Below are 19,196 nucleotides of genomic sequence, written 5' to 3'. Positions count from 1 at the left end.
CCCCATTTCCAGTAGAGGGCAGTAATCTCCTTTAGATGAAACCCCTTGAACCTTTGAGAATATTCAAGAGGTCTGGTCATCTGAAGTGCAATGTCTGGTAAATATAGACAGAAAGATCAAAGGATGTAGAATATAGGTTACTATTATTAATACACTAGACGTACTACTTTGTGAATGTCTGCAAAGAGCATCATACGTCAACCACCATTTTTCACATCAAATGAATATCTAGGAGATGAGATATATTTCTGTGTGATGTCATACCCAGTAAATGTAAGTGTTCTGAGTAAGTCAGTTGAGTGAATGTATGACCCTGATAGTGTTCTCTTCAGCCTGTATTGTTCCATGAGTGGCTCAAACTGAAGTGCTGGCATCAAACTCACAGCTTCTATCTGGTGACCTGTTTGCCATTTTGAACGGGACACAAGGATGTAGCTACCCACTTTTTCCGGAGACAGATGTTTAGACACCGTCACTGAAATGCACCTTTGAAGCTTATAACATATTTATTGCCATTTGTTTGCATTTACTCCCTAGATGTTTGTTTTCACCGCCACATCTGTTTATTCAAGCCTTGGCTGAAGGTGATAAAATGTGGGTCCCATGCAGATGTGATTTAAAACAAAAACAAGCCTAACTCCTGTCTATCAACTGTTTTGCATAGTTTTTACTTAGTGGGATTTTTTTAAAGTATTTCTATTTTCTGTATGGAGGACAAATGTAAAAAATAGTTACTTTGTTTACAACTAAGTTTTTTTCAAAGGATATATTAGTTATGTGTTTGTTGTCAGTTGACATTGTTTTCTATAAACAAGTAAAGTCTTTTGTGGTAGACCCCTGTGATGCTGTTGCTCTGATATGGGTGTTTTAAAAAGCTGACCTTTGCCATATTTTTGTACCCATTCAGAAAAGAGTTTTCCAATCTGACTGGCTTGTGTGTGTCATAACTGCTCATTTGAGAGCCAAAGCTACGTGAGGACCAGGAAGGAAATCCCATGTGGCCTGCAGGTAAACCAGCCACTCCCATTTCCCTCACACCCACACCATGTCCAGTTATATTGAAACGGGACACAAGGATGTAGCGTTGTGTAAGATGGACAATCATGGAGAGAAAGGGTGTGAGACCAGTCAAAATGCAAAATATACTTTTGATGACTGGTCACTGCAGAAATTTGCATGACCCAAAGTTGACCTGATGCCCTGCTTTGACCGCAAATGTACTGATTGCCTGAGGTCTGTACTGTTGCATACTGAACTGTAGACTTTAAGATCTGATATTTAAGATCTATTTGATATTGATCAGACAGATATAATACTACTATAATAATATTGATAAAATTATATATTTAATGTTGCATGTGGGCAAGTGCAGCTAAAACTCACTGCTGCTCTCTCTCTCTCTCTCTCTCTTCTCTCTGTTTTACACTGAAAATCTGTCTCTGAAAAGTCTTTGGTCATTTTAAATGTTTAAATGTTGGTTATCCACCTGCTGAGGAGTGTAATTCATTCAGTGGTTTTGAAAGTACTGCTGGTAGAAAAAAAAGTCCTACAACATAGAGGGGAAAAGACAGAAAAGCCAAACATTAACGTCACACTAGCAGGCCATGCCCGCTGAGACGGCTCTCTCAGATTCTAAATATAGCGACAGTATCATTGGTTTTCCCTAGTCAGGCTAATAATGGTCAATGTGAATCAGGAGGTTCAAAAGAGGGAAAAAAGAAAGAGAAAAGGCAGGCACACCCAAGTGTGTTAGTTGGGCATAGACCTGCCTTGGCATGAGTGACCTCATCCATGGAATGGAACAACTCAAGGCAATAGGAGCAGTCCCTATAAGGCTAGGACAAGCACTAGACATCTGGGAAACAGCCCTGTGCCAAAATAGAAGGCTTCTGTATTTCATCAGTCGCTCTTTTTCAGGAGCTATGAAATATGTTAAAGGTGTTTTCTCAAAAAAACATAAACTACTGATTTTTATGGACTAGGTTTATGTCAAAGACATTGTATTAACTTACTGAAAAACAGTTAAAAAATAATAATAAAAAAAAGTCTTGGCCCTTGGCTAGGTCTAAAATCCAAATAAAGCCATCCCTCACGATACATTTATGATTATTCTTTTTTGCAAACAAATGCGCATACAATGTTTGATTAGTGTAATCAACCTGTTTGTATTTCAGTTGCCTCTCGATTTAAAACTTGCATTAAATGTTCGTGGAAAACTGAACATTTCTCCTATTTCTGTATGAACAGCAAAAAAATAATTATAGTAAAGCGCTCATTAGGATGAAATAGCACGCAACTCCATAGGTTGACTGTTTGCCGACCTCCACCAACGCCTCCAAGTCGGATTGGTTTGAATCAACATTCGTTACTGTTTCTCTCTTATCATTGGATGCTGGAAATGCCATTTCATGTCTGACGTAGCCTGGACATAATATTAGGACATAACCAGGAAAGCTTAGAAATTGTATTTCTAACAGGGAGGCTTAGGGATCGGGTATTGTTGTGCATAGACAGACATAGAGATTTTCACGTTTTTTTTGTATGAAAAGAAAAACATAAGGAGGAATCATTTGTTTGGAGGACGGGGAAGCTTTCTAAAGCTGTCCTCTGGCCAGACCAAATTACAAATAGCCTAAGCATCAAATCAGTGGTGTTACTTCATTTCTCTTATAAAGATTGCTAGTTAGCTAGCAAGCCATCTTTAGACTCTGGAGCAGGAAACCGAGGTAAGTGATCATACAAACGTGATTTAAAAAACGACGTCTGCGATTTTGTTTTTAAATGGTGACTACTGCTTGCTAGCTGAACTAGCACAGTTACCAAGCTAACGGTACGGTTGTAACGTTACCGCTTGTTCTCACGGATTTAGCGTTGGCTGTATTTTTGGAATTACTATTAAAATCCTCAGTAAATATGGCGATAAAATAAGTAACTCGACTCAGACCCTAATTTTAGAATAATATGACTTTCTCCCTTATGGAGTCATCATGATCATGGGTATTTTTAAAGATATCGTATGTTTCACCACCTCCGACTGAACACAGAATAATGTATTATCCCGATATGGCTAGACAGTTAAACTAACGTTAGCCATATGACGATGAAATGCAAATTGCTTGTTTCCTTTCATGTCATCTATGTAAACTCGCATTCTTGTGAACCTGTCAAGCTGCATGTTTACGCTCCTAGGGCACACTTACCAGTGCGCATGTAGCATGTGACATCACTGACTCAGCCATGCTTTCAGCTGAAAGAATTTCAGTAACGAATGGCAGCTTGTAATGTAAGCCTACTGATTAATATCACTTTCTTGGAAAATGTATTTGTGACCTTGGCATTCGCGCAAATGCTTATTATCCTGTCTGGTAGGCTACCTGTGTGTGTCCTGTTCACTATAAACGACTTTGTTATCTACCTAGATAAGACAGGCACAATTCTTGTCATTCAAAAGTTATGCAGAGTGCTACTGGATGGTTCCAGACAATGGCTGATGACGATGCTTCATACATTAAGGACAGATGAACTATTATGGCTTTTAAATGCTGGATATTAAGTGAAATGGCGAATGAAGCATGTTGACAACAAAGGTATCATTTACTGATTTTAAATTAGGGTAAACATTGGTAACTTGATGTTATCTCAACACTTTTGGTGATGTTGCAGTTGTACTTGCCCAAGAAAGCAAGGCGAATGAGGAAAATTATCCTCAGAAAGTTGACAGGAAAGTACAAGAAACCACAGGTGCCTGTCCAAACACTGTCTGATAGGTGCTGAGCGCTGAGATTTGTGTACAGAAGAGAATCAGTAGACATACGACTTGATGTCCGTGGTTCCTCTTTGTCAACAGATCTATTTCACAGCAGCCAACTCCAGGTGGGTGTGAGAAAGTTTGCCTGAGACACTCACACCGATGGTGTAGTTTTCTTTTAATTTGCTTCCTGAAACCAGATCTCTGCGTTAAAAAAAGAGATGTTTAAATTCAAATAAGAAAGAGCGGCTTCAGAACTGCCAGGTCTCTTTGAAGGTCTGGTTGGTGAATGCATACATCCCATAGTTACATTTTAGTTTTAGATGATTACGTAGTCTAGAAGAGACCCAAAGACATTCTTTCCTCCAAAGAGATTATTTTTATACTTACCAGTATGCAAATAATCTACAAAAAATATGTCCGCTCTAAAGCAGCCTCCCTCTCTTTTCGGCCCAGTTTATGAAGATTAATTACTGTTAGCTTATGATGGTGATTATTGGTAGCCTATTTGTAGTAGTAGAGGTGGGGATGGTAGTTGTTGTTGGCTGATTAGCCTAGTGGTGATGGTAGGGTACTTCTGATGCTTTTGAAAATGGCCTTCAACTTCACAATCTTCCCATTCTGTCAGTGGCATGTGCTTGACCAGTCTGCCTCCTCCCATCACTCTGTGCACTGCAGCATGTTGATGCTGGAGGCTGCTGTGGTTTCCACTAGCGCCAATCCTCCCAAACACTCCCCGATGATGCACACTCTGCCTTGGGTATTCAATCCGCCTGTTCCCCTCCCGAGTCCTGTACTGCCACTGTAATGACTAATCAGGCTTGTCACAGGCGTTTGACTCCTCTGGGTATAGGCCTGCATGGCCGTACTGTGTCTCAGTGGGCTTGCAGCGCTCACTTCTGCTTGACACTCCCTTCATCTGCCCTTCCCCTGCCTCCTCTCCCACTCCGACGACCAAAAAACGGAGGTGTGTAGTTGGTCATCAGGGAGCCCACGCTGGCGTGAAGTGTGTTTCTTGGCTCAGCTTGTGGCCTGCTGCTACCTCCCCTTCTCCCAGCACCCCTTCTCTCTCTCCCTCCCTCCTCCTGTCGTTCTGACTGGGTCCTTTTCATTCCGGAGGGGAGCAGTTTCCTGTCTGGGAGCTGTGTGCAGGGTGGAGGCCACCCTGTCAACAGGTCCCCTGTTTACCGAACACAGTTATGGGCGCTGAGTTCCGTGGTCTGAAGACTCTGCACACTCTCTGGAGCGTTCCCAAGGGGTTGGGAAGGTGAACGGGGTGCTGAGCTGCACCCCTTGAAACACCCACCTCATTGTTGAAGTAAATGTGTTCACGTTGCAAATAAGCCCGAATGACCTCTTGTGTGACGTAAGCTCTGCATCCATGCTGCCTTTTCAGTAATTTCTCTACTCTGTGAGACGGTGGCTTGCCGGTTCAGCTCTGCTATTTTGTTAATTTAGTCCCCTTGAATAATGCCTGAGGAGGCACATAAAACCTAGACACAGACTGGTTCCCACTGGAGCTAGCAAATGGCTCATCACAGAACCTGACATTTGGCCAATGGCATATGGTTGCAAGCATTATCTGGCATTTTCCCCTGGTTACACGTGCTGTCTTTTCCTCAGGCGTGTAGGCCTATGTTTTCCTGTACTACACAAAAGTGAACTGGTTGAAGGTCAGATGTGAAAAGGTAAGGAGATACTTTAGCTGTAGGGCCTACTGCTTGGTTGTTTGACATGCCCTTGGATGTGTGACATAGAAACCCTTCCTTAGTTACAGAAGCACCCTTGTTTTACTCTTTCTAGGAAGATAGAAAGTGGCTTTGTAGACACATGGGTGCAGAGGCCTACTGTTGATTGTATGACTATGTATGCTTTCGGGTCTATGGGCAGAGTGGTCCGTGTAGACTCATTGTGTTGGTGGTCATTGTGAAAGCCACCTACCCTCTGGAACCTCACACAGGGAACCAGCAGAGCAGGTTACCCAGAGGCTCACCCACCCTGAACCACCTTTAGACACTTTCTTGGCTGCTGCTCTTAGAAACATTTTAAAGCAAAGTGACGTTAAAAAGCTTGAAACATTTCAAATCCATTTACTTTGGAACTAGGAACGGTCAATTTCAGATTCGGCAGCGCAACCATCCAGCTCATGTGACTGGTATGCAGCAGTATCCTGTTTTTATGCACAAAAGAACGATAACAACACCAAGTCCTGAGATTGGTTTACATCCTGCCAGGATGCATCAGCCTCTGAAACTTATGAGAACGCTCTTTTGTCACCTTTTTTTTACAGAACTTATCAAATGGGAATTTAAGCCTTTTGAAGATTATTTTACTTAAAAAGACACTTAAATAGAGTGTTTCCCCACAGCAGGATTGTTGATGGTTAACATTACAGTTCCTTTCATGTTTTCTTCCCTAACCAAATTGAAATGAGATCTGGATCAATGATCAGTTGATCAGTTTTTTGTGTGTGTGCCGTCACTTGGTTAACCCTTCTCTGTTAGATTGTGTGAAAGACAAAAGTTGGGATGTAGGTAGACTGTACTGGTTTGCCATAATTATGGTGACAGGGCATCCGATGCAAAGGTCAGCATTTTTTGCCTGTTATAGGCCAAGTGCTTGCTTTGTTTGCTGATGTCTTACTATGATTTTGTAAGTGTGTGCCGTCACTTGGTTAACCCTTATCTGTTAGATTGTGTGAAGGACATTGGTTGGGATGTAGGTAGTCTGTACTGGTTTGCCATAATTATGGTGACGGGGCATCCGATGCAAAGGTCAGCAATGTTTTCCTGTTATAGGCCAAGTGCTTGCTTTGTTTGCTGATGTAAAGGACATGTTAAAGAAGCTACTATCAACAGTGCCATTTGCAAAGCTATTGGAGGCTTTAAACTGACTTCTCATAGTTGATGATGCGTATTCACGGTTTTGAGTGAATGTTTTTGTCTGTTGGTGAATAAACTATTCACTTTCTTTTTCTCTTTTCTGTGTCTCACAATTTTTCCAGTTGGGTCCTTGAGTTTGAGGGAACTGGACCTAGAAAAGTCCTTGAAAGGTCCTTGAGTTTGATATTTAGGAAGACGCCTCTCTTTCTTTCTTGTACATTTTTTTTTCTAGAGCAGCCTGTGCTTGTGTCTCGTCCACAGGATAGTATGGCCATGACGGGGGGGACGGCCGCCCCCCTTCCCATGAGCAACCATACGAGAGAGAGAGTCACGGTGGCCAAACTCACGCTGGAGAACTTCTACAGCACTCTGCTCACACAACATGAGGAGCGGGAGATGAGGTATTCACCCACTCTGCTTTCTGTAGTTGTCACAAAAGTATATTATATATATATATATATATATATATATATATATATATATATATATATATATATATATATATATATATATAAAATCCTATGAACTTCTTTATGCCTAGGTGGAGTTGTGAAGCATATCTTTGCAAGATTTTTTTATGGCATGAGCAAGCTTGTTAAAGATATCAATTTATAAAACTAAGAGAAGACACAGCAATCAATGTTTGTTCTATTCTATGACCGATTTGATCTAAGTTGAGGCATTGTCCAAATCATTATATACTAACCTTGGTTGTAATTATATTTTCTTACTATGATTGTAAATAAATTAAATGAAATTATTTGAAAAGCTTGCTCACCATGGCCATATTATTATCAACCCTTAACACTGCTTCTCTTTGCAGGCAGAAAAAACTGGAGAAGGTCATGGACGAAGAGGGCCTGCTGGATGATGAGGTGAGTGACCATTGTGCTGCTAAAGGGCGTGAGGCTGGATTTTTGGGAAATTCCTGGATACAACATTTCCTGTTCTGGCACCCTTGTGTACAAATGAATAGAGCTCCTTTGTTAAAGTTTTGTGTAGCTTACTTTATTATTGTAGCCTGTTAACCTTACCTTGGTTAAAACACTCAAAGACTGCGAAGATCATTTAGTCGAGACAGTGTGGCATGAACTCACTGTAACTAAGGGCATGGCCATACTATGTTAATATGAACTAATGGCAACACTATATTAATATTACAAAACAACCTGTGTTTTTTTGTATGGGTCACAGAAGGTGATGAGGCGCTCTCAGCATGCCCGGAAGGAGACAGAGTTCCTGCGGCTCAAGAGGACGAGGCTGGGCCTGGACGACTTCGAGTCCCTCAAAGTCATCGGCAGAGGGGCCTTTGGAGAAGTATGCATGCTCTCCTTGGAGTTATGTTACTTGGCGTACTCCCTGCTATTTAGGAACTCCTACTAATAAATGTTAATAGAGGATGCTACATCAGTGTACATTTGGCAGCCACTGTGATGTGAGCCAATTGATGACTACCAGTAAATATCTTTGGTTTTTGCCTTGATATAGAAGCACTTAGAAATGCTGGAAACCCCGCCAAAAACATAATGACTATAATGCCAATGCGGTAAAAGGAAGTTAATGCTCTGCCGGTAGTTTTATTGCTTTTGACTCACTTAAACATTGCTACAGTTTCAGTCTCTTAGATAAGATAACATGTTTGCCAGGTGTCCAAGAGGCTTTGTACTGCTCTGATGGTCATTCAGTCAGAGAACATTTTTTTAATAGCCATACTGACTTTTTTTTTTAACACCCTTTGATGTTTGCCAGAGCTGTAGATGGAGCTATAACTCTAATGGTTGCTATGTAAAGCTGACCCCTGCAGGCTATTTTGGGTATTGCAAGTTGGGTGGGTTATTCAAGGTGAAAATACCACAGTGCTCTCCTGTGTTCAAAGATGTTAATGCATGTATTTTCTTATTGCCAGGTGCGCCTAGTTCAGAAAAAGGACACGGGACACATCTATGCAATGAAGATTTTACGAAAAGCAGACATGTTGGAGAAAGAACAGGTGTGTTATAATATGATCTGGTTCTAAGTACTGATGAGGACTCAAAAAATATTGTAAAATGTAAGTCAGATTACACCTGTTGCTTATGATGGACTGTTGTGAATAATTACCCTTTAACTGCCCAACTATTCCAATAACTCCATATCCTTCTACTTCATACTGCCCACCTGGCACCTCGCCTGGCATCACTCCTCTTAGGTGGCACACATCCGAGCAGAAAGGGACATACTGGTGGAAGCAGATGGCGCCTGGGTGGTGAAGATGTTCTACAGCTTCCAGGACAAGAGGAACCTCTACCTCATTATGGAGTTCCTCCCTGGAGGTGGGTGCCTCGTAGCTACTCACTGAGTTAAATAGGTTATGCAGTAAAACACATTATATCTGGGAAGCCATGTTTCAATATCATGAAAGATATTATTGATAGCCAGCCCAAACTTTGTAGGATTGAAGACACAAATGTTAGTGTCAGTGTGCCTGAACCATTCAAAGTTTGCACAACATACTCTATTGACTTTCTATAAGGCCCTAGATTCAGAGAGAAACGTGCAAAAATTAAGGGTATTACAAACTTGTTTTTTTGTATCTATTTGGTATCAGTAATATTTTGTATTTAACTACAATATCCACAAACTATACAATATCTCCACAAACAGTATTTTTCGGTCATTCTCAAAGGACTAAAATTGTTTGTGGTATAGCTAACTAGCAGGAACATATGTATGTGAAAATAGCTAAACAAATATTTTACAACACAGTTACAATCCACAAGGCTTTTTGTTTGCAGAATAAACATGGTGAAACAGTTAATTAATGTGTGTAATTCACAGAAAAAAGGCTTGCTTTAAGGTTTTTCAAGCTGTAAAATTGAAATGATACCAAGAGCTAGAAAATGGTGAAGACAGGATTTGGGCAGAAATATGTTACAGGCCTTGGTTTTGGAATCCATTCATGACATGGTTGAAACAAAACCTGAGACGTTGCTAAGTTTATTTATCTATGAAGGAAAGATGGTACAACATTGTGACTGTACACTAAATGAGCAAACATTGAACAGTTCCCATATATATTTTTAGGTTTCTACTTTCTATCCCACATGCCATTGTCCTATGCAAATTATAAAAAAAATGCAACTATGCCGTTTTATCCTTAAGTTCACATAATTATGTTTATTTCCTATGGATACCTCAAACATTAATAAAGTATTGTATTTGCAGACACAATACTGATTGATGCCATGTAGGTACTAAAATGTTGTTAATCAATATCACTCTTTTTTGCACTTAGCACTTTTGTGTTTGGGAAGGCTAGGAATCTTTTTCCTTTTTTACGGATCTTCATTTGGGACCTAAACATTACGTAGAAAAACGTTGAGTGAAATTTGAGACAGCCACCATTTTCCTGGATTGTCTCTGATCTGACACAGGGTGATCCAGTCTTTCGGATTCAAACGAATCCACAATAATGTCAGTGTAGCCACAGAATGACCCCCATGTCTGATGTATAAAGGTTGAAAAATCAGTCTGCAACAAATGTTCTGTACTGCCCTGCTCATTGCCTAGCTGTGCAGATAAATGTTTGCATGACAAGGCTATTGGTTCTCATAGGGTTGTTTCACTTCGTGAAGGAAAATTTCAAACCCTTGTAACTCAGTTTCAGAATGGAAGGCGCAGGGGTAATAAACAGAGATGGGATTGGGCCAAAGCATTTGGCCATCTCTGTCTATCGGCCCCACCTCACACCTCAGCTTGTCTTCCTCTCTACTCCCTCTTCGTTTAGGTGATATGATGACTTTGCTGATGAAGAAGGACACGTTGTCTGAAGAGGCTACTCAGTTCTACATTGGCGAGACCGTGTTGGCCATCGACTCTATTCACCAGCTGGGTTTTATTCATAGGGACATCAAACCGGACAACCTCCTGCTTGACTCAAGGGTTAGACACACACTTATCCCCAACACCGCACACTGAACTTGAATGTGATTACTGTTGCTTGTTAGCATACAAACAAGAAAAAGGAATGAAAACGTCTTGATTACTTTCACTGGCTACACTGCTAAACTCTAATTTGTACGCAACGTGGTAGGGGCATGCAAACATGGTGTATGTGCTTAATGAAGAAGTTCTTTTGGAGGAAATCTCTTTCTTTGAATTCCTTCAAAGCCACACCATTTGCAAGAAACCTCTACCAAACAAAAACAACCAACTCTCATTTAAAGTCAAAACCTTTGTTCCTCTAGTTACTAGTTACTTTCATTTGTGCTTGATTGCACCCTGTACTGTAAAGAATTGGATAATAACAAAAATGTTGCACTTAAAAGCCACAGAGAACGAGCTAGAGATGAAACATTTGGAGTTCAGAGCTGAACAAGAGAATATTAATGTTCACACTGGGTCTTTCGATTTGAGCAAATACATTAGGCTTGTGCCACCTTTTATTGAGAGAGATGTGGGAAAAATGTTTTCCGCACTTTGAGAAAGTTGCATCTACCTTGAGATGGCCTAAAGAGTTGTGGACGCTTCTGATTCAGTCAGTTTTAACTGGCAGATCTCAGGAAGTTTATTTGTCACTTTCGCTTAAACAAAGTGTGGATTATGATTTGGTTAAGGAACATATTCTTTGCTGTAACCAACTGGTTCCCGAAGCATAAAGGCAGCGCTTTCAGCAAGTGGGTGAAGACTGAATCTTTTCTAAGTGATGGTTTTGTGTTTGGTGACTAACATCTCACTCCAATACGCATCCTGCGTGACACCGGTGCTGCGCAATCTTTCATCTTGCACTTGACTTTGGTTCTGGCTACCATGCCTGTTGTTGGTCTTCCCGCATTTTCCTTACTTTGTTGTTTACCTCCCATTTTTTATTTATCCTATTGTTTAACCCTTAGAACCCGATTGACGCAAAGTGCGTCAAAAAACACACCCTTTCTTCTCTGTTACATTGCTCCGCGACTGTTCATCGCAACGAGATGAAACCTTTATTGCATGACAGAGAAGAAGTGGGGCTTTCAAAGAGACCATACTTGTCTATGCGATCAAGTATGAAAATTAAAAAAAAAATCATGAAATTAAATCAAATTGCATCATATTTACAGTCTATACTTATCTGCGTTCACCTGTGCACCCATTACTCTCGTTTGAATTACTCCTTGAACCCGTGATGCATAGATATGGCAAGCATATCAGATGAAAGAGGAGACACAGGGCTATCCATTGGTACTATGGATATCGATCTGTCTGGCTTATAAAAACAGGAAGTGACTGCAAAATATTAGCGTCATGTACACAAACCAGCGCTGCACACCCATTACTCGTTTGAATTACTTTGGCGGACCGCGTGATCGGATAGATATGCCCGTAGCTATCATTTGATACCAAATACATCCTTCTGGGTTATAAAACAGGCGAAGTGACAGCAAAATAATAACTTCATATAGCTGGACTTACCCCGTTTTTGTCTGTTTTTTTGTGGCAAAGCATGTTTATAATCAACACTATTGTGTGTTTCTCTATGGCAAAACATGTTCATAATCGGTTTTGAGGTCCTAGCAAATTCCTGCATGGCATCAATTCAAGGCTCACATTGCATCCCAATTTGTTCAACAAAGAAACACCTTTTGCCTTTACTTTGTTCATGGCAATGCAGTAAAAGTTGAGAATCATCATGAGTGCATACACCATAGTCACACATGCTAACAGGCAAACTTGGGTCAAGTCAGGTCAGATCAGTTCGTGTCACAGATATGGAGCGCAGAATGGTCATTTTTCATTGCTAAATAAAAAAAGGCATTTATTTTCGTAAATCACATACCACATATTTCTGTAAATTGCTCAGCCCCAGAGTATCCCTCCAACATGGCAATTATATTGCCCGATTCAGGACAGCCTGCCCTACACACACATGATCATCATGTAGAGCTATGAGCTTGCTGTGGTGAGATACAGGTCAAAATATAAGAATTTTTATAATATGATTTTTATATTTTAATTCTTTAAAAATCAAAATAAAATCAATGCTAGTACTAATACATGACATGACAGATCTGGATAGCCTAGACTCTGCTGAAAAAAACAATATATAATATGTGTGTGTGGCACTTACCATGACCAGAATAAATCCTTATGAATAAAGGTAGTGAAAATGCCCTAAAAACAGCTTAGGGTTCTAAGGGTTAATAAACCCCTAGACAAACGAGCTCAATTTACTTTTTTGTCATTTCATGTTGTGGCCAGTTTCCCTGGTCATGACACTACTTTTGTCATGGCATGGTTCTCACAATGCCAACGTCTGTTTGTAGTTCTCTTTGTGGCTTCAAATTAGAGCCTGCATTTCATGTCGTGGCAGTTTTGAATATGCCTTTCTTTTGCTTTGCTCCATCAATTTGCTACAGTCAACCCTAAGCTACCCATCTTCTAAGCTCTGTTTTTTTACGAATGACTGAATACAAATGCATACATGTGCATCCTTTAGAAACTCCAGCCTTGTAGGGCTGCTTGATTATAATCATGATTAATTTGGTCAATATTGACATCACAATTATTTAACTTTATTACTCAATGGTTTAGGGAACAGCAACCATTGTTCATCACCCAAGTTTTATTTTAAATATAATTAAACTGAAAAGCAAATAAAGCTACATTCCAAAAGATCATATAACAGTTACCTGAGCTGCACAATTAATATTTTTTTAATAGAAATCACATTTTAAACTAATGCAATTAGCTAATCAAATGAGCTAATTGTTGGTCTATCTCACTACTCTGTCCCAATCGGTAATCTACATCTCACGTCTATGATTTTTATATTCATGTCTTCCTCCTTGTGTGACACAGTGAAGCTCATCTAACAGGAGTGCTGTGCTGCTCATGTACTGGGCATGCACACCAATCAGAAATGGCCCAACTTAGTGAAATTTGGAATGTGGAACCGAAGCTTGACACAAAAAATGTCACTAATCAAATCACAATCACAATATCTGTCAGAAAAGTCACAATCAGGCCTGTAGTGGAGGCTAAACGCAAGTAAATGCAGTTTATTTATCCACCTCTGAAATTTCAGAAATATAGTTCATCCACCTCTCAAAAGAGTTTATTCACCAATTATACACAATTATATAATTCACAATATATACACTCATCAACACTCTAGGAATCATATACTACCACTGGTTTTGTTATAAACATTGGACAATAACCTCCACCATCATCAAACATGTTCTGAATGCCCTTTTTAAAAGTCCAGTCCAGCTTACTGTGATCACAGAATTCATAGTTTTCCCACCTCTTATTTTACCACTACACCCCTGATCACGTAAGGGATAATGAATGCAGGTCATTATTGGGAAAATAAGTCCCGTCAGGGCAAACCGGTCCCCAACGCACCAACAAATTCTATACATTATCCCGCTTATTATACAGCTACTTGCCAAAACGAAAAAATAAACTTCACAATATGTCTCTTGTATTACATGTATTTGTTACCATTTTGTTGTGGCTTTTGCTGAGAAACAAATAGTTTGCAACACACGCTGAACTTGAATCAAACGTTCTTTAGAACTCAGCTGATCAACCGTCTGCCTTCACTTTTGAATGAAAATCCGTTGCCATTGACAGTGGTCAGGTCCTTTTGGAGGTCCTTAGACAAAAATAATGACCGGGAAATCCCATTCAATTCAATGAAGCGTTCTACTTGCATTGTGAAGAGCCATATAATAAAATGAGATATTGTCCCTGTGGTGCAGCAGATTTATAACTCAAGACAAAACAAGAGCAACATTGCAAAAGGGAATGCAGTAAAATAATTGTTATATTTTGATTATGCTGTTTCGATTGACGATTAATCAATTTGAATGCTGTTGGTTCTGTTCTAGGGACATGTCAAGCTCTCTGACTTTGGCCTCTGCACTGGCCTGAAGAAAGCCCACCGCACTGAATTCTATAGGAACCTCACGCACAACCCCCCCAGCGACTTCTGTGAGTCGAAAATTCATCGCATTCTCTTCACTTTCTGTTTCTCTTTCTCTCAACACACTCATTCTCCCTCTCTCTCTTTCATACTCACTCACCCCAAAACAGACATCCACATCCATGGCCTTGTCTTTTTACCATCTTCTCTCTCTCACTCACTCACTCACTCACTCTCACACACACACACACACACACACACACACACACACACACACACACACACATACACACACTTCCCACATCCCCCACCTACAATACCTTCTCCTCTGCCACAATAGCGCCAAGGTTGGAGTGTCTAACCACCCACTGACGAAGAACTCTCTTTATCCTCCCCCACAGCTTTTCAGAACATGAACTCAAAAAGGAAAGCAGAGACATGGAAAAAGAACCGGAGGCAGCTGGTGAGTTGGCATGTGGATATGAGAAGGATGAAGAATATTGCTTAGATTCTCATGTCACATAAGAGACAGTGGTAGAATTCTGATCCGTGTTGTTCACCCATACCCTTGATGTGTTCCTCTCCAGGCATACTCAACTGTGGGCACTCCAGACTACATTGCCCCAGAGGTCTTCATGCAGACAGGGTACAACAAGCTGTGTGACTGGTGGTCCCTGGGTGTCATCATGTATGAGATGCTCATCGGTGTGTATAATAGTCCATAGCATTTATATATAAGATGGGAGATTTTTTATCTTTGAAGGATAGATTGTATTGTCGTACAATAGATTTGTCTAGAGGCCAGCAGCACTTGCCCCCGATGCTCCAGAGACGGGCTCTGGAATGGTGTGTTTACTTTCCCCGCATGTTTAGTCCTGAATGAAAATAGCTTTGTATAAACAGACCCATTTTTGCCACTTTTTCAACCCCACTCTTGAAGATCATCTTATTGTAGTCAATGTTCTTTTTTGTTAGGTAATAGCAGCCAGATGGCTCCCGACTCACTGCCGTTCGTTAATGTGCATTTCCTCACCTGCAGGCTATCCGCCCTTCTGCTCCGAGACGCCACAGGAGACCTACAGAAAGGTCATGAACTGGAAGGAGACTCTGGTCTTCCCGCCCGAGGTGCCCATTTCCGAGAAAGCCAAGGACCTGATCCTGAGGTAGGCCTCCCCTCCTGCACGTGTGGCCAGCGCAGCCGAGCTCAGCTGTCACTACTTAAGAGTCTGAGGAGTTTTAGAAGGGTCATTGCTAAATGCCACTGATCTGATGCTCGGTCTGATGTCGACCAATGTCCTTGCCTGTGGCAGGTACTGCACCGATGCAGAGAATCGGATTGGAGCCGGGAGCGTGGAGGAGATTAAGGGCCACCCGTTCTTTGAGACTGTCGACTGGGAGCACATCAGGTGTGGTATAGGGAGAAACCTGAGCTCCCCTCTAATCCCCTCTCCACTGTTGCGCCGCATATTGTACCCTTATGTCGAGGAAGATCTTACTTAAATTGGCTTAGGACTCAATGAAGGGATCGCTTTTGCACCATACTGTTGGCATTCCGTGACTCCCCCGTGTCCTAATCCGACCTCATTTTGATTAACACTAGGTTTCAACTGATAGCTGTTAAGTCGCACATTTAACCTAGCACTCTTTAACACTTGTATATGAAATAAGTACTACAATCAGTGAGGATGTGGTTGTTGTCTGACTGAAATGTGTCTTAACTGAAATATTTCATGTAAGTCACACACGTTTGTTGTTTGGAAAGGACACTGACCTCTTGAATGGGCCAGCAGTGTGAGTAGAAACCTCACGTGTAATGGCTGTGGGGATCCCATGGTCCTGTTAATGTGGAGTGGGTGGAGTGAACAGCAAGGTGCTGCAGTAAGGGACATTAGAGAGCCCCCATACGTAACAGACTCTGATTTCACTGCAGGGAGAGACCGGCTGCCATCTCCATCGAGATCAAGAGCATCGATGACACATCCAACTTCGATGACTTCCCAGAATCCGACATTCTCCAGCCAGGTCAGTTGTGTTAGAACTTAGAATGTATTTGGTTGCTTCCATGCCACTTCTGTTTATATATGATACATTATATTGTGATTGATGGTAATATAATATTAATTAATATGATATAAAATGGTTATAATAAAGATGAAAAATTCTGTTTTATTATTTCAGTAACAAATGCAACAGAGCCTGATTTTAAGTCCAAAGACTGGGTCTTCTTGAACTACACCTACAAACGCTTTGAGGGCCTGACTCAGCGAGGCACCATCCCCACCTACATGAAGGCGGGAAAAGCTTGATGGACAGACAGACAGGGGGCCGAGCCACACAAAAGGGGAAGTGCTGGAGAAGGAGGGAGAGGTTTCGGGGTCGGGGGCTGGGGGGGCGGGATAGACACTGTGAGTGCAGCTGCTTTGGGGGAGGCGGGGGGTGGGGTAGGCAGTGACCTCGATTCTCCCGTCCACCGATGCTCAGCTCCTGGCATTTCTCTGGCAGTCTCACCACAGCCCCCTCAGATGGCGTGGGTCCAATTTGAACATCAGCTCGCCAGCCGAGTGTCACTATGGCAACAGGAAGTCTAACCCACGCGCGCCGCTCGCTGCAACCTCTGCTCGGAGGAGACGGGACCTCCCACGCGCTCTGCCAACTTGCGCAAGCTCTGAGCAACAACAAAACCAAGGTCTCCCTTAGAACATGTAGAGTTAGCTGTCTGTACTCTAGTTTAGAACCAATGAGGTGCTTGGTAGGTGGCTTACTGACTGGTCCACAGGGTCAAAAACACTGTATCTAAGCTTTCTATACAGGGTCCTGGCATAGCCTTATGTGTTCACCACAGTCTGTAGTTCAGAATTATCCTCTTCCCTCGTATCCATGTCATCTTATGGTGAAATACCAAGGTTTAAAAGGAGTAGCAACTGTAAAGGGTTTAGGGCTTTAGAGAGGTCATGAGGACGCAATGAGGGAGCCACAGAAGAAGACATCATTACCCATGAGCACCTCTCACCCACCATATTATTAACGTATAATTCATAGTTCTCTTTCTGGGAATACTTGGCTGCACTACTCACATGAACACCTGAGAGATGTTGCAGAAAAGCTGAGTGTTTGAGTGACTTGATGCTCTTAAAGGCATTTAGTGTTTTCTGACAAGGTAAATGTGGGGGGTAAAAACAATGCTTGTGATATCTAACCTTAGTGGCAGTTCACAGGGTCAGTCCCATTAGTCTGCTAATGCTCTACAATCATGATTGGTCTCTAGAGGGCAAATGCTTTGTGTCTTAAACATTAAAAGCAAACAAGAAGAAAAAAAAATGAACACACTGAACTCAGTTACATGCAGCTTTCCATGCCATGTGCACTTAAAACCAGTGATGAAAACCTAAAAAATGTAATGCAGACAACACAATCCTCAACACCAAATCAGTCTTTTTATACCATGAATTATTGAAATTGCACAGCAATATTCTTAGAGTGAGTACCTCTTTAAAGAATCTTTTCAAGGTAAAAGATTCATCCCCAGATGAAACTAGAGAAGTATATATTCTGACAGACCCCTACAATCTATGTCACAATGCCTTCTTTTGTGTAATAAGTAGCTTTGATTCCAAGACTGTACACCCATTTTTAAACCTGTAAGCAACATTTTCATCACTCTTTGTGTTTGTTCATCGTGACTGTGCCATTTTTTTCTGCATGACTAGCCAACTGCTCGCTGCCCTAATGATTAAGTTTACCTCATATAAAAGGGAGTCCTGTTCAGCCACACTGTAGCCAAGACGTATGTGTTAATGTGTATAGATGAACAAGAAATAATGCTGTTGTAAGGTTGAGGTAAATTAATATATTTAGTTGAATACCATGGTTTACATGTCTAATGACGGTGGAGGAAAAGAAGGAACAAAAGTCAGAATAAAAAAAATCTAAACATACATCTGTGTGTTGTGTGTATTTCTATACATCTTTAAACAGGAAACCTACTTGATATCCAAGTTGAAAATCTGTATTTTCAGCATGGACAAACCTCTAATATCACATTTTAGAGGTAGTGTTGGAACTCAAGGGGGAGCTATAGCGCAACATATGCTCCTAGTCCTATGCCAAACATACTCATTCTCGTGAAGGAACTTTACGAATGGCGTGGACTGCTAGTAGTAGTTTGACTTAAAGGGTGCATCCACTTTTGACATGCACACGCACAACACATATTACCCATGTTTATATATACTGCTCAAAAAATTAAGGGAACACTTCAATCATACACTGGATTGGTACTCTGACACTGTTTGGCTCTGAGCACAAGTAACTTTTGAAGAACTGTCAGACATTCTGTGAATGTAGTTTGAGAATGGAGAAAAGGGTGGAAGGTTTCAAAAAATGTGTTTTAACAATTGTGGAAAACTGTAAGTGTTCCCTTAATTTTTTTGAGCGGTATATATATATATTAGTCACATATTTTCAGTTAACTGATCATCAAGGGCCAGAATAGAGAGGTAGACCTATACAACACCGGCAAACAGTTCATTCCTATGTGATTGCGCGACGGAGAAAAATAATAGATCAATAAATAATAGAGAGTGACGGCATTCCCTTGTTAGAACTCTGAATGAGGCAACACCCTAGTGATGACGCAAACCAGAGTGGGCTGGACCGATTTGAAAGGGCAATAGCAGTG

The 19,196-nt window shown here is 41.1% G+C and overlaps 1 protein-coding gene across 2 annotated transcripts; it reads left to right on the top strand.

Annotated features, from left to right (window-relative positions):
- The first annotated feature begins 911 nt into the window (after positions 1–911).
- Positions 912–18,453, top strand: LOC125310227 (serine/threonine-protein kinase 38-like). Of its 2 annotated transcripts, none has more exons than XM_048267422.1 (14): positions 912–1,008; positions 6,892–7,031; positions 7,454–7,505; positions 7,825–7,947; positions 8,537–8,620; positions 8,819–8,942; positions 10,397–10,551; positions 14,484–14,586; positions 14,920–14,981; positions 15,106–15,223; positions 15,558–15,681; positions 15,829–15,924; positions 16,449–16,540; positions 16,697–18,453. In XM_048267422.1, exons 2-14 carry the CDS (start codon positions 6,898–6,900, stop codon positions 16,822–16,824), a joined length of 1,395 nt encoding a protein of 464 aa, XP_048123379.1. In that variant the 5' UTR covers positions 912–1,008; positions 6,892–6,897; the 3' UTR covers positions 16,825–18,453. The 2 variants fall into 2 exon arrangements, with proteins under 2 accessions (XP_048123379.1, XP_048123378.1); XM_048267421.1 differs by lacking the exon at positions 912–1,008 and adding an exon at positions 2,466–2,726.
- Positions 18,454–19,196: the final 743 nt, after the last annotated feature.

The sequence above is a fragment of the Alosa alosa genome, chromosome 17 (assembly GCF_017589495.1).
Source record: "Alosa alosa isolate M-15738 ecotype Scorff River chromosome 17, AALO_Geno_1.1, whole genome shotgun sequence".
NCBI lineage: Eukaryota > Metazoa > Chordata > Actinopteri > Clupeiformes > Clupeidae > Alosa > Alosa alosa.
The sequence above is the reverse complement of the archived record's forward strand: the minus strand, read 5'-3'. Positions and strand labels throughout refer to the sequence as shown.